The sequence below is a fragment of the Arvicola amphibius genome, chromosome 8, assembly GCF_903992535.2.
Source record: "Arvicola amphibius chromosome 8, mArvAmp1.2, whole genome shotgun sequence".
NCBI classification, from domain to species: Eukaryota; Metazoa; Chordata; class Mammalia; order Rodentia; family Cricetidae; genus Arvicola; species Arvicola amphibius.
In genome coordinates this window covers 79,612,982-79,628,445 of record NC_052054.1, presented here as the reverse complement: position 1 = coordinate 79,628,445, position 15,464 = coordinate 79,612,982, and the positions used below count along the sequence as shown (strand labels likewise).

Below are 15,464 nucleotides of genomic sequence, written 5' to 3'. Positions count from 1 at the left end.
CCAGTGGCTACATTCAAGGCTCCGAGGATTTGGAGGCTTCTGGTGTCCATGTGAGGGACAGTGAGCGCTCTTCTTAGGGCACTTTGCATGAGCTGGAATCTGCTCTAAGTAGTCCATGTGCTGAACTCATCCCCTCCTCAGAGGAACCTGACGAGGTAGGAGTTTAAGATCTTCTATCCTAGGGTCTGGAGAGATGGCCCAGTGGTTAAGAGCACTGGTTGATCTTCCAGAAGTCCTGAATTCAATTCCCAGCAACTATATGGTGGCCCACTGTTGGGAGCAGTGAGACCCCAGATCCTGAATTTCTTGTAATCCCCTGATCTGAGTGCCTACAGCTGCTCTGAGCACGAGACCTTCAGGAGTTCCTGATGGCAGGAGAGTGGTTTCTGGTGGGTTTGGCTGGGGCGTGGCTATCTCTATATAATCTGCCCCTGAACACAATAAAGGGGGCATTCTTGGGGAATTCAAGGATGACCTGTGTCGCTGTCTCTCTGTCTGTATGTCTATGTCTGTGTATTTTAACCTCCTGCCCCTTGCCCGAATCTCGTGAACTGAGTTCCAGCCCACCAAAGGAAGACATGGGGGCACGGTGAGGTTCCCACCTCCCACTGAGATATCGGCAATTGGAGGTGCCAGCAGAGATACCGGGAACTAGGGAACGCTAAGAGGTCGACCTCAGAAGGTGAGGGTGGATTGGGGTATATGTGTTAATCCTGACGTCCAAGAGGGGTAAACGAACAGGTTTGTCCCCGGCTGGAGGTGACGTATGTATTGGGAAAAGATAGGAAGATTGTACATAGCTTAAAAGAAGATAAATGTGTACAGATGTATGATATGTTGTGTTGTCTATTGTGTTCTGGACTGGAGAAAGACATTTGATTCTAAAAACTGCTAAGAAAGGTATTTTGACTTTAAAATATGGGCTTAAGAATGTGAGGTTTGGAAAGGAGGTTCTGTTTTTGTCTCCACAGACGATGAGAGCCTAAGGTCATGTGGTTTGAATCTCAAGACCTCCTGAAATGTTGCAGTGGAGTGTGAGTGGCAGAGGCTCCAAGGCCAAGCAGCTCCAAGAGGCTCCAGGCAGGCGCTGAGGGGCTGTGAAGCATGCAAACCCCGGGACCTGCTTCAAGGACGGACTAGGCAAGAACACTAGGCCCAGTTCCAGTGCGGGCCTCAGGTCGCAGAAGTGCAGCAAGACTGTGACTCACCTCTGAGCCGCCTGGAAAATGGCAGTGAATTGCAGTAAATACCCCTAAGAATGCAGCGTCCCCACTCAGCAGGAAGTAGCCAGACAGATTGACAACGCCCAAATTCCCTAAAACATGGTGTAAATGGGGCCCCTTCAGTGGTTGCAGAGCAGCAAGCCTGCTTCCCTGAGTTCCTCTCCACTCCATGCACCAGTTTGGACCCAGAACGAATGCAGCTGGGACTAGAAGGCAGCTCGAGCAGAGCTTTGCTAGGTGGCTGTGGTGGAAGGCACATTGCCTCAGCCCAGTCAGTGCCTAGCCTGGCGGATGCCACAGCAGTGCACAACAAGTGCTGGAGCTGAGACAAATTGGAGCACAGACCCCACTGGGCTGCCCGAGAACGCAGCAGCGGGACAAGGAGAAGGCAGTGAAGTTGCTCTCTTGTGTTCCCTAAAAGCCAGTATTCTCCTGAGGAGATGCTGTCACTCTCTCCTGAGTACAGGTTCCATCAAAGTGACCAAAAGGCTGTGTACAGGTCAGGATGGTCTTTTTTATAAAAAATTTAGCGGGGAGATGTTGGGAGCTGTGAGACCCCAGATCCTGAATTTCTTGGAATTCCCTGATCTGAGTGCCTACAGCTGCTCTGAGCACGAGACCTTCAGGAGTTCCTGATGGCAGGAGAGTGGTTTCTGGTGGGTTTGGCTGGGGCGTGGCTATCTCTATATAATCTGCCCCTGAACACAATAAAGGGGGCATTCTTGGGGAATTCAAGGATGACCCGTGTCGTTGTCTTTCTGTCTGTGTGTGTGTATTTTAACCACCAGCCCCTTTCCCGAATCTCGCGAACTGGGTGCCAGCGCATCAAACGCAGACACGGGGGCACAGTGAGCGGCAGCTCACTACCAGCTATATGAGATCTTTTATCCGAGTGGGGCATTCATTACACTGTCATCCCGCACTGGGAGGCTGAGGCAGGACTGCTGTGCGCTTGATTCTAGGTTCCATAGTGAGTTTCAGAGTTCTAGGTTAGCCTGAGCTAGCATGAGACACAAAACCACCCAGTATAATGTTAAATCTCAAGTGCAGGGCCTGAGAGATGGTCCAGCAGTTAAGCACTGTCTACTCCTCTAGAGGACCTGGATTTGTCCCTCAGTATCCACATGGTGGCCGCCATGAGCAGTGTATGGTTGTGGTACAGCACTGTACATTCGAGAAACATCCGTGTCATAAAATATAACATGAATTAGCCAGGGTCGTGGTGCACACCTTTAATCCCAGCACTCAGGAGGCAGAGGCAAGAAGATCCCTGTGAGTTCAAGACCAGCCTGCTCTGCAGAGTGAGTTCTAGGCCAGCCAGGGCTACAGTGCGCCCCTGCCTCAAAACACAAAACCAAGCGAAAGCCAGCACATCCACCATAGGCCTGGGAAAGCGGCTCTGTCAGCACAGTGGTTGCTGTGGAGTCTCGAGAAGCTGCGCTCGGCTCCACCGTCCATGTGAGGCCCAGGAAGGTGGCGGGGACTTGGAGCCCCAGTGCCTCAGGGGAGACAGGGAAGATCCTGGGGCTGCTGGCCAGACAGTCCAGCTAATGCTCAACTCCAGGTTCAGGGAGTCCCTGTCTCAAAAAGTAAGGCGGAAACTGAGAAAGACACCTGTGATCTTCTGTGGCCGACACATCCGTGCGCATGAACATGGGCACACACATGTGCACAAACAAAACCTTCCATTGGTGGTACAAGCTGACCAGAACTCATATGTAGCTTCTCCTTTTGGAGGGTTTATGTGTTTGTCTTTTGACAAAGGAGAGGCAGAAGTAGAAGGAGAAGTAGGGACGAACCGTGAAGTAGAGGCAGAAGTAGTGGCGAACCGGGAAGTACAGTTGAAAACGGAAGTAGAGGCGGAAGTAGGCGCGGCCCCATAAGTAGGAGAGAAACGCGGAAATAGAGGCGGAAGTAAAAGCGGAAGCAGGGTTGAACTCGGAAGTAGAAGTAGAAGAAAACCCAGAAGTAGGGGACAAACCCAGAAGTAGAAGCAGAGGTAGAGGCGAACCCAAAAGTAGAGGCAGAAGTAGGAGCAAAACAGGAAATAGAGGCAAACCCAGAAGTAGAGGCGGAAGTAAAGTCAGAAGTAGAAGTAGGGGAACAACCCGGAAGTAAAGGCAGAAGTAGGTACAAAACCGGAAATACAGGTGAACCCAGAAGTAGAGGCAGAAGTAAGGGCGAACTTGGAAGCAGAGGCAGGAGTACACCCACCACACTATAAATTCATGTGCAGTTCAAGAGTGTCAGGGAAGGAGAAATAAAGCCAGCCCTGTAGGTCTAGAGTAGAGAGAGAATGTCCCCCCGGAAGTGTTACTGCCATTCATTCTGCTGCTGGCTCCCATCTCCCTCAGGACAAGAAGAGACAAGCGTCTCCCAGTCCACCAGATGTGATGCTGGAGGTGGATCCCGGGTGAGAATGGGCAGGGATGTGGGCAAGAGGGGTCATGGTGGCAGCCCACCCTTCTCAATAATCTGTGTCTCTTCTCAGGGTCCCTGCTTCTGCTTCCAGGCGACCCCTGACGCTCTTCTTTCGACTTCTCTTCTTCCTTCTGGTGGGAGCCACATTGTTGCTGCCCTTGTCAGGGGTCCCCTGCTGTTCTCATGCCCGACTGGCCAGGACGCCCTACCTGGTGCTCAGCTATGTCAATGGTCTTCCTCCAGTGTGAGTCCATGGCCAGACATGTGTATTAAATGGTTACTTTTCCAAAGATGTCTGAAAACATTGAGTGCTTTGAAAACTTGGAAACAGAGACAAGACAGCCTGGATATGTCTCCTGTGTCTGAGGGTAGAACACAGAACGGAAGGATCCTACCTTAATTGGGGTTTCCCAGACTAATGCAAGATTAAAGGCCAAGTTGTTGGTTCCAGAGCTGACAAAAGGAAGAGTGGTAGGAGGAGAGGATGCGGTCCAGGAAAGGGGAAGCTGGCGGCTGCTATCGGTACCCAGAGTACTGAATGGCTGGGGACCCTGGGAAACTGTGGGGAGCACACTCCATCTTGTTCCAGGCTTCCACACCTCCCCGGAGAGGTCTCTTCCTGGGGAGGCCGACTCCCTATGTCCTGTCTGCCTATCCTTCCGTGAACACCGTCTCTGGGGGCTGGGAGAAAAAGAATAGCGCAGATGGCACCTGCCACTGGATGTTAGAGGCAGGTGTGAGGCTGAGGCAGGTGCTGTGGGTGAGCAGCCAACACCCGTGCGATCTCACATTCATTCTGGGGATGTGCCCATACTCTACAGGGAGGGGTGCAGGCTGAGTTATCACTAGCTCAGAATTGTGAGACACCCTCTTTTCTGGGAGGTATTTTTCCCTGGTAGGGTCTTACCACACAGGACAGGGCAGTCTTGAACACTCAGTTTTCCAAAACCTCCAGAGGACTGGGATTATAGATGTGTGCCATCAGGCCTAGTTAATATTCTGTTCTGTGTTGCTAGGAATGAAACCCAGGACCTGGCACATGCTGGGCAGGTACTCCACTATTGAGCCACACCTCTAGTACAGGTTCCTGAGGCCTTGAAACCAGGCTAGTCTAGTCTCAAGACTAAGGTATAGGGGAGGAGGTGGGAACGAGGCAGAGTCCTGTGCTGGCCCCACATGTGCACTGAACACAGCCCCTCCTCCCTGTGCTGGCCCTAGATGTGCACTGAACACAGCCCCTCCTCCCTGTGCTGCCCAAGATGTGCACTGAACACAGCCCCTCCTCCCTGTGCTGGCCCCAATGTACACTGAACACAGCCCCTCCTCCCTGTGCTGGCCCCAATGTACACTGAACACAGCCCCTCCTCCCTGTGCTGGCCCCAGATGTACAATGAGCACAGCCCCCCCTCCCTGTGCTGGCCCCAGATGTACACTGAGCACAGCCCCCCTCCCTGTGCTGGCCCCAGATGTGCACTGAACACAGCCCCCCCTCCCCGTGCTGTCCCAGATGTGCACTGAACACAGCCCCTCCTCACAGTTTCTAACCTAGTGGCCAGATTGTCCCATCAATTTAGCAGCCAATAGCATCCCTCTCCCTTTAAACTTCCACACGAAGTCCAAGCAGGGCTCCTCTGGCTTATACCTCATGTTCCACCTTCACCGGGGGCCACAGTCAGTTCTGCTGGGACCATGGAGCCTAAAAAGGAAGTTTGTCTTCAAAGAAAACTGAAATGGTTACTGGAAATACACAAACGGGTACTAAGGGTCTGGGAAGCAGTGGCTTCTAGGAGACTCTACGCTAAGCGTGAGAGTGTAAACCAGTAGCTAAGGAATGCATCAGAGAATCTGTCCTTATGGGCTGTCTTTCTAAATACATTTGTCTATTGATTTCTGTGTATGCACACATGCATGTGGGCATCGAAGGACAAATTGCCATAGTTAGTCCTCATCTACTGTGTGGTCCCTAGGATTTGAACTCAGTTCGTCAGGCTTGGCACCAAACTCCTTTATCCACTGTACTATCTTCCTGGCCCTGTTTTCTTTTCCTTCCTTCCTTTCTTTCTTTTTGGTTTATTGAGACAAGGTTTCTCTGTGTAACAGTCCTGGCTGTCCTGGAACTCACTTTGTAGACCAAATTGGCCTCGAACTCACTAAGACCTGCCTGTCTCTGCCTCCCAAGTGCTGGGATTAAAGGTGTGCACTACTATCACCTAGTTCTCTCTCTCCCTCCCTCCCTCCCTCCCTCTCATCTCTATGTAGCTCATGGCACCAAGGGCAGGTGAAGCTCAGTGGTTAGAGCACTTGTATAGCAAGCCTAAGTCCCCAGCTAGGTTCATGCTTAGAACCACAAAGCAAACACACCAGCATAGCATGTGTTGGGGCAGAACATGCCTGAGGTCCTAGCGTTCTGGGAGTACATCATCACTTACATGGCCAGACTGAGGCCAGCCTGTGATACATCAATCTATGTCTCAAAAACAACAAAATCTAAACCAATCAAGATCATCTTGATGAGCAAAACAGAGGCTGAGAGACAACAGGTAACACCCCATGGTGAGGGGTAGCAAACTTGACGTAACAACCACATGTAAATAGAGTAATAGTCTCTTTTTCTGACACACAGAAAGCCTCAGCTGGAGCCCCACATTCCTCCCTTTTGTTCCCACCTGCCTCATAACCCTTGGCATGGCAGTACAGGCTTGTTCTTCCAGTTTAGAGGCTGAGGCAGAAGGAACTCAATGCTGATACCAGCCTAGGCTACGACATAGCAAGACCGTGTCTCAAAAAAAAAAAAAAAATAGCAACAACAACAAAGCCCAAAAAACCCTAAGGATAGATATCCCCCCACCCCCCCGTTTTTTTTTTTTAAGAACAGGGTTTCTCTGTGTAGCTTTGGAGCCTGTCCTGGAACTCGTTCTGTAGACCAGGCTGGCCTCGAACTCACAGAGATCTGCCTGCCTCTGCCTCCCATTAATCCCACTAAAGGCGTGCACCACCACCACCCAGCAGGACAGAAAACTTAAGAAAATTGTCAAGAAAGTAAGCACACTTCACATTTATTTTCTTTCTACAAGAATCCTGAGGAAGACAAACAGGAGTAGGGATTGCCTCCTAGAACGGCCCAGGAGGGATTCTCCAGGAGCCTTTGGCTGATCAGCTCTGATGAGCTACTGTCAACGTTCTCTTACAATCCTGGGTTAGGACAATGCGTGGGACAACGGTTTTCCACACCGGACTGCCAGTTTCTCATGGTTCCTGAGGGTATTTATTAAACTTGCTCAGTTAAAAGTCTGCTTTTCTCCGTGTTTGAAAGAGCAAAGGACATGCCCTCAAGAGTACGGGGTGGGTGTGTTCTCAGAAGTCAAGAGAGGTGTCCAGGCTCCTTCCTATTCGTCCTGGGGAGGAGGAAGTGCGTTTGTGCTCTCTTTAACTTTGGGTTAGTGTATCACAGCATTCATGGTGCAGCCTACCGGTGCCACAGCATGCCTGGAACCTTCTTGGTGAGGGAGTGTCGAATCTTTCACCATGCATCAAGAAGTTCGGCTGTCTCTCAAGACATACTTTCCATCAGATGAGGTCTCGGTCTTCCCTAAAGTGTCCGCAGGGACCGTTCTCTGGGTCTGTCACCGTCCATCGGATCGCGTCTCCTGTGCTCCTGCGCCTTCACAAGGACTCTCTGGGCCATCGCTATCCTTCCGCGGGGTCCCTGGGGTTGCCGTGTCGCCGGGTTCCTCCCTCGGGCCCCGCGGACGCACGAAGGTACCCATGGCCGTGGCGTGGCCGGAACGCAGCAGCTGTAGCTGGCGCCGTCCCCGGCGGTACAGATACTCGATACGCAGCACGTCGGAGCGCGGAAGGCTGGCGTGCTGCCGGAACTCGGCTCGCACCCGCGCCTCGGCGCCCGGTTTCCCCCGCCCGGCGCGCAGCAGCTCTCGGTACAGGCTCAGAACTTGCCTCTGCAGCCGGCTGGGCCGGCTCATGACCGCTGGGTCGCAGGCAGTCGCAGCAAGCCCGCCGGAAGCACCGCCCCGACACTAAAGGGCAGGGCAACCGCGGCGTCCGCCAGAGGTCCCGCCTCCTGTGTTCCGATGTTGCCGCATCCGATTGGTTGGTGCAGCACTATGTCGCGGCGGTTTTAGTTGAGAGTGGGGCGGAGAAGCTGGTGCGCTGGTCTGCTCTAAAGGGAATTGGTGTCCTTGGGCCGACACAGTTCTGGAGAACTGAGGGAAAGGGAAGAGAAAGGATCCGAACTATTTGACTCTGGCTGAGGGTTGGAGGAGACAGTCCTGAGTCCAGAGGGGATGGAGAGCGAAGCGTTCGAATCTGTGGGTTACCAAAGGACACAAGGACAAACTTTTGTTTTGTTGTTGTTGTTTTAAAGATTCATTATTATTTTAGGGGCTGGAAAATGTATAAGCTGACGACATGACCGCTCCATGGTATGGCTAAGGGGAAGATTTTTGTCGTATATATGAAAGAGAGGACAGTCAGAGGCATCTAGTCGAGTCCAGAGCAGAGAGAGAGAAAGTAGCCTGGACCTAGCCAGGCTGTCTGGGAGAGATGGGGATAGAGAAAAGAGAAAACACGGGGAGAGAAGCAGGAGCAGAGCGGAGAGAACACTGAGAATAGCCGGGTTATAAGGAAATTGCGTAGCTGAAAGCTGGGGGAGTTTGGAGTAGGGGAGAAGGGGAGAAGGGCTGGGATGCTAGCGTGGGCTTTGAAATGTATAACAGGTGCTTGTGGTGCCCAGGAAGCCTGAAGGCCAGCATGGACTTTGATTTGCTGGGAAGTGCCACAGGTAGCCATAGTCCCTTCTGCCAGATCTAAGGGAAGTGGCTCTTTGGTAGAAGACAACCAGTTTCATAAGTTCCTGAGGAATGTTGGCTTTTGTCTAACTGGCAGAATTTGGGGAGAGGAATTTCTTTACACCTAACAGACTGAAGCCGGCTATGGAGACTACACTGGCCTGGGACTCCAAAGATCTGTGTGCCTCTGCCTTTCCAGTGTGGGATTGTGCACAAGAGCCTTGTAGGGGTGTGTGTGTGTGTGTGTGTGTGTGTGTGTGTGTGTGTTCCTCTGGAAATGGGGTTACAGATGGTAGTGAGCCGACATGTAGGTGTTGGGAATGAAACCCAGGCCCTGTGAAAGAGCAGCCCATGCTCTTAACCACTTAGCCATCCCTCCCTCATGTGTACAAGGACAGGCTGGTGTCTTGGAGGCCAAAGGAGAGGGTCAGAGCCCATGCAGCTGGGGCTACAGGCCACTGTGAATCTTGTGGGTGTTGAGTCTAAGAAAAATTAGGCAACGAGGCAGACAGACTTCATTTCAACAGGCTGAGATTTCTTTATTGGGACAGCAAGGGGACCCAACATTTCCATGGGATGAAGGCTGAGTGCATTTAGCTGGCCTGGAGGACGTGTGTATATATACATACACACATACATAGGAAGTTACAGTGGTTTTTTTAGAGGGGCTGGAGGACACGTGTATATATACATACACACATACAGTGGTTTGGGTGGGAGCAGGGTTGGTTTTAATACCCAGGCATATTGTTTCTGCAGGTGGAGCAGGGGTCAGGCTGGGGCTAAGCCATTCTTTATGGCTAAGGGCTATTGCCCGAACAGCCTGATTCATTTCTTCATGACCTGAGGCTATTACCCAATACTGAGACTTGAACTCAGGTCTTCTGGAAAAGCAGCAAGTCCTTTTACCCGCTAACTCATTTCTCCATTTTTCTCCCTTTGTTGTAAGGCATGGTCTTGCTGTGTAGCAACAATGGGAAAGACCTTACTAGCTGTTGGGCTGACCTGACAGCCTTCAGGCCTCCCAGGCTGTGAGGGGTCAACCTAATTACGCTGGGATGGTGGGAGGATAATGATCCTGTCCCCTTGCATCCCTTAGGAAAGGGAGTAAATGAGGGACCCTAGATGAGCCCAAAGCCCTCTGCCCAGTGCACTGCTGTGTCTCTGCTCATGTAGGTGAGCAAAGTCACTGCGCCCTAGTCCTCATTTCCATTTTATACATGTTCCTAAAAGAAGCTTTGGAGTGTGTGTGCGAGTTGTGTGTGTGTGTGTGTGTGTGTGTGTGTGCAGTGATATGTCACATCTCTCTTTTATATGTCTTCCTGTTTTGCTGGGTACTGGTAGCACACGCCTTTAATCCCAGCACTTGGGAGACAGAGGCAGGCAGATCTCTATGAGTTCAAGGCCAGCCTGGTATACAAGAGCTAGTTCCAGGACAGCTAGGGCTACACAGGTAAACCCTATCTTGAAAAATAAAATAAAAACCTGTTTTATATTTTTTCATCTATATTATTTACTGAACACTTCCTTTATGCCAGTACAAATCTAGGGTTTGCTCGTACTTCCGGGTTCGTCTCTACTTCTGGGTTTGCCCCTAGTTTCATGTTTGTCCCCTACTTCTGCTTGCTACTTCCGGGTTTGCCTCTACTTCTGGGTTTGTCCACTACTTCTGCTTACTACTTCTGATTTTGCCTGTATTTCCGGGTTCGTTTCTACTTCCGGGTTCGTCCCTACTTCCTGGTTTGCCTCTACTTCTGAATTTGCTCCTACTTCCATCTCTACTTCCTGGTATGCCCCCTGCTTCAGCTTTTACTTCTGCCTCTACTTTGTGGCAGCTTTGTGATGGTTTTAAGTAGAAACTTGCTATGCATCCATGCTGTAATAGCGGTTGTAAACCACTACAACTGGTTTGATTTAATTTAGAGGATCAAGTCCAGGGCTTCATACACACGAGACAAGAACTCTACCACCCAAGGTTCATCTCTGGCCATTTACAGGATGAATAATAGAAAACACGGAATTAGACATTAAAGTATAGCCAGTGTGGGGGTGCACACCTGCAATCTCAGCACTAGGGAGGCAGAGGCAGTTGGATCTCTATGAGTTCAGGTCAGCCTGGTCTACAAAGCAAGTTCCAGGACAGCTAGGGCTGTTACATAGAGAAACCATGTCTCAAAAAAAAAATCTATTTAAGTATATAGAGTTGTGCTGGCATAAATGAAGTGTTCAGTAAATAATATAGATGAAAAAATATAAAACAGGTTTTTATTTTATTTTTCAAGATAGGGTTTACCTGTGTAGCCCTAGCTGTCCTGGAACTAGCTCTTGTATACCAGGCTGGCCTTGAACTCATAGAGATCTGCCTGCCTCTGTCTCCCAAGTGCTGGGATTAAAGGCGTGTGCTACCAGTACCCAGCAAAACAGGAAGACATATAAAAGAGAGATGTGACATATCACTGCACACACACACACACACACACACACACAACTCGCACACACACTCCAAAGCTTCTTTTAGGAACATGTATAAAATGGAAATGAGGACTAGGGCGCAGTGACTTTGCTCACCTACATGAGCAGAGACACAGCAGTGCACTGGGCAGAGGGCTTTGGGCTCATCTAGGGTCCCTCATTTACTCCCTTTCCTAAGGGATGCAAGGGGACAGGATCATTATCCTCCCACCATCCCAGCGTAATTAGGTTGACCCCTCACAGCCTGGGAGGCCTGAAGGCTGTCAGGTCAGCCCAACAGCTAGTAAGGTCTTTCCCATTGTTGCTACACAGCAAGACCATGCCTTACAACAAAGGGAGAAAAATGGAGAAATGAGTTAGCGGGTAAAAGGACTTGCTGCTTTTCCAGAAGACCTGAGTTCAAGTCTCAGTATTGGGTAATAGCCTCAGGTCATGAAGAAATGAATCAGGCTGTTCGGGCAATAGCCCTTAGCCATAAAGAATGGCTTAGCCCCAGCCTGACCCCTGCTCCACCTGCAGAAACAATATGCCTGGGTATTAAAACCAACCCTGCTCCCACCCAAACCACTGTATGTGTGTATGTATATATACACGTGTCCCCCAGCCCCTTTAAAAAACCACTGTAACTTCCTATGTATGTGTATGTATATATACACGTGTCCCCCAGCCCCTCTAAAAAACCACTGTAACTTCCTATGTATGTGTGTATGTATATATACACACGTCCTCCAGGCCAGCTAAATGCACTCAGCCTTCATCCCATGGAAATGTTGGGTCCCCTTGCTGTCCCAATAAAGAAATCTCAGCCTGTTGAAATGAAGTCTGTCTGCCTCGTTGCCTAATTTTTCTTAGACTCAACACCCACAAGATTCACAGTGGCCTGTAGCCCCAGCTGCATGGGCTCTGACCCTCTCCTTTGGCCTCCAAGACACCAGCCTGTCCTTGTACACATGAGGGAAGGATGGCTAAGTGGTTAAGAGCATGGGCTGCTCTTTCACAGGGCCTGGGTTTCATTCCCAACACCTACATGTCGGCTCACTACCATCTGTAACCCCATTTCCAGAGGAACACACACACCCCTACAAGGCTCTTGTGCACAATCCCACACTGGAAAGGCAGAGGCACACAGATCTTTGGAGTCCCAGGCCAGTGTAGTCTCCATAGCCGGCTTCAGTCTGTTAGGTGTAAAGAAATTCCTCTCCCCAAATTCTGCCAGTTAGACAAAAGCCAACATTCCTCAGGAACTTATGAAACTGGTTGTCTTCTACCAAAGAGCCACTTCCCTTAGATCTGGCAGAAGGGACTATGGCTACCTGTGGCACTTCCCAGCAAATCAAAGTCCATGCTGGCCTTCAGGCTTCCTGGGCACCACAAGCACCTGTTATACATTTCAAAGCCCACACTAGCATCCCAGCCCTTCTCCCCTTCTCCCCTACTCCAAACTCCCCCAGCTTTCAGCTACGCAATCTCCTTATAACCCGGCTATTCTCAGTGTTCTCTCAGCTCTGCTCCTGCTTCTCTCCCCGTGTTTTCTCTTTTCTCTATCCCCATCTCTCCCAGACAGCCTGGCTAGGTCCAGGCTACTTTCTCTCTCTCTGCTCTGGACTCGACTAGATGCCTCTGACTGTCCTCTCTTTCATATATACGACAAAAATCTTTCCCTTAGCCATACCATGGAGCGGTCATGTCGTCAGCTTATACATTTTCCAGCCCCTAAAATAATAATGAATCTTTAAAACAACAACAACAAAACAAAAGTTTGTCCTTGTGTCATTTGGTAACCCACAGATTCGAACGCTTCGCTCTCCATCCCCTCTGGACTCAGGACTGTCTCCTCCAACCCTCAGCCAGAGTCAAATAGTTCGGATCCTTTCTCTTCCCTTTCCCTCAGTTCTCCAGAACTGTGTCGGCCCAAGGACACCAATTCCCTTTAGAGCAGACCAGCGCACCAGCTTCTCCGCCCCACTCTCAACTAAAACCGCCGCGACATAGTGCTGCACCAACCAATCGGATGCGGCAACATCGGAACACAGGAGGCGGGACCTCTGGCGGACGCCGCGGTTGCCCTGCCCTTTAGTGTCGGGGCGGTGCTTCCGGCGGGCTTGCTGCGACTGCCTGCGACCCAGCGGTCATGAGCCGGCCCAGCCGGCTGCAGAGGCAAGTTCTGAGCCTGTACCGAGAGCTGCTGCGCGCCGGGCGGGGGAAACCGGGCGCCGAGGCGCGGGTGCGAGCCGAGTTCCGGCAGCACGCCAGCCTTCCGCGCTCCGACGTGCTGCGTATCGAGTATCTGTACCGCCGGGGACGGCGCCAGCTACAGCTGCTGCGTTCCGGCCACGCCACGGCCATGGGTACCTTCGTGCGTCCGCGGGGCCCGAGGGAGGAACCCGGCGACACGGCAACCCCAGGGACCCCGCGGAAGGATAGCGATGGCCCAGAGAGTCCTTGTGAAGGCGCAGGAGCACAGGAGACGCGATCCGATGGACGGTGACAGACCCAGAGAACGGTCCCTGCGGACACTTTAGGGAAGACCGAGACCTCATCTGATGGAAAGTATGTCTTGAGAGACAGCCGAACTTCTTGATGCATGGTGAAAGATTCGACACTCCCTCACCAAGAAGGTTCCAGGCATGCTGTGGCACCGGTAGGCTGCACCATGAATGCTGTGATACACTAACCCAAAGTTAAAGAGAGCACAAACGCACTTCCTCCTCCCCAGGACGAATAGGAAGGAGCCTGGACACCTCTCTTGACTTCTGAGAACACACCCACCCCGTACTCTTGAGGGCATGTCCTTTGCTCTTTCAAACACGGAGAAAAGCAGACTTTTAACTGAGCAAGTTTAATAAATACCCTCAGGAACCATGAGAAACTGGCAGTCCGGTGTGGAAAACCGTTGTCCCACGCATTGTCCTAACCCAGGATTGTAAGAGAACGTTGACAGTAGCTCATCAGAGCTGATCAGCCAAAGGCTCCTGGAGAATCCCTCCTGGGCCGTTCTAGGAGGCAATCCCTACTCCTGTTTGTCTTCCTCAGGATTCTTGTAGAAAGAAAATAAATGTGAGGTGTGCTTACTTTCTTGACAATTTTCTTAAGTTTTCTGTCCTGCTGGGTGGTGGTGGTGCACGCCTTTAGTGGGATTAATGGGAGGCAGAGGCAGGCAGATCTCTGTGAGTTCGAGGCCAGCCTGGTCTACAGAACGAGTTCCAGGACAGGCTCCAAAGCTACACAGAGAAACCCTGTTCTTAAAAAAAAAAAAACGGGGGGTGGGGGGATATCTATCCTTAGGGTTTTTTGGGCTTTGTTGTTGTTGCTATTTTTTTTTTTTTTTTTTTGAGACACGGTCTTGCTATGTCGTAGCCTAGGCTGGTATCAGCATTGAGTTCCTTCTGCCTCAGCCTCTAAACTGGAAGAACAAGCCTGTACTGCCATGCCAAGGGTTATGAGGCAGGTGGGAACAAAAGGGAGGAATGTGGGGCTCCAGCTGAGGCTTTCTGTGTGTCAGAAAAAGAGACTATTACTCTATTTACATGTGGTTGTTACGTCAAGTTTGCTACCCCTCACCATGGGGTGTTACCTGTTGTCTCTCAGCCTCTGTTTTGCTCATCAAGATGATCTTGATTGGTTTAGATTTTGTTGTTTTTGAGACATAGATTGATGTATCACAGGCTGGCCTCAGTCTGGCCATGTAAGTGATGATGTACTCCCAGAACGCTAGGACCTCAGGCATGTTCTGCCCCAACACATGCTATGCTGGTGTGTTTGCTTTGTGGTTCTAAGCATGAACCTAGCTGGGGACTTAGGCTTGCTATACAAGTGCTCTAACCACTGAGCTTCACCTGCCCTTGGTGCCATGAGCTACATAGAGATGAGAGAGAGGGAGGGAGGGAGGGAGAGAGAGAGAGAGAGAGAGAGAGAGAGAGAGAGAGAGAGAACTAGGTGATAGTAGTGCACACCTTTAATCCCAGCACTTGGGAGGCAGAGACAGGCAGGTCTTAGTGAGTTCGAGGCCAATTTGGTCTACAAAGTGAGTTCCAGGACAGCCAGGACTGTTACACAGAGAAACCTTGTCTCAATAAACCAAAAAGAAAGAAAGGAAGGAAGGAAAAGAAAACAGGGCCAGGAAGATAGTACAGTGGATAAAGGAGTTTGGTGCCAAGCCTGACGAACTGAGTTCAAATCCTAGGGACCACACAGTAGATGAGGACTAACTATGGCAATTTGTCCTTCGATGCCCACATGCATGTGTGCATACACAGAAATCAATAGACAAATGTATTTAGAAAGACAGCCCATAAGGACAGATTCTCTGATGCATTCCTTAGCTACTGGTTTACACTCTCACGCTTAGCGTAGAGTCTCCTAGAAGCCACTGCTTCCCAGACCCTTAGTACCCGTTTGTGTATTTCCAGTAACCATTTCAGTTTTCTTTGAAGACAAACTTCCTTTTTAGGCTCCATGGTCCCAGCAGAACTGACTGTGGCCCCCGGTGAAGGTGGAACATGAGGTATAAGCCAGAGGAGCCCTGCTTGGACTTCGTGTGGAA

The 15,464-nt window shown here is 50.8% G+C and overlaps 2 protein-coding genes across 2 annotated transcripts; one reads left to right on the top strand and one right to left on the bottom strand.

Moving 5' to 3' along the window:
- Nucleotides 1-6,675: 6,675 nt before the first annotated feature.
- LOC119821104 (succinate dehydrogenase assembly factor 1, mitochondrial-like) lies at nucleotides 6,676-7,684 on the bottom strand. The gene has a single exon (XM_038339961.1). The coding sequence runs from the start codon at nucleotides 7,622-7,624 to the stop codon at nucleotides 7,268-7,270; it is 357 nt and encodes a 118-aa protein (XP_038195889.1). The 5' UTR covers nucleotides 7,625-7,684; the 3' UTR covers nucleotides 6,676-7,267.
- A 5,308-nt stretch (nucleotides 7,685-12,992) lies between these two features.
- Nucleotides 12,993-13,992, top strand: Sdhaf1 (succinate dehydrogenase complex assembly factor 1). The gene has a single exon (XM_038340069.2). The coding sequence runs from the start codon at nucleotides 13,053-13,055 to the stop codon at nucleotides 13,407-13,409; it is 357 nt and encodes a 118-aa protein (XP_038195997.1). The 5' UTR covers nucleotides 12,993-13,052; the 3' UTR covers nucleotides 13,410-13,992.
- Nucleotides 13,993-15,464: the final 1,472 nt, after the last annotated feature.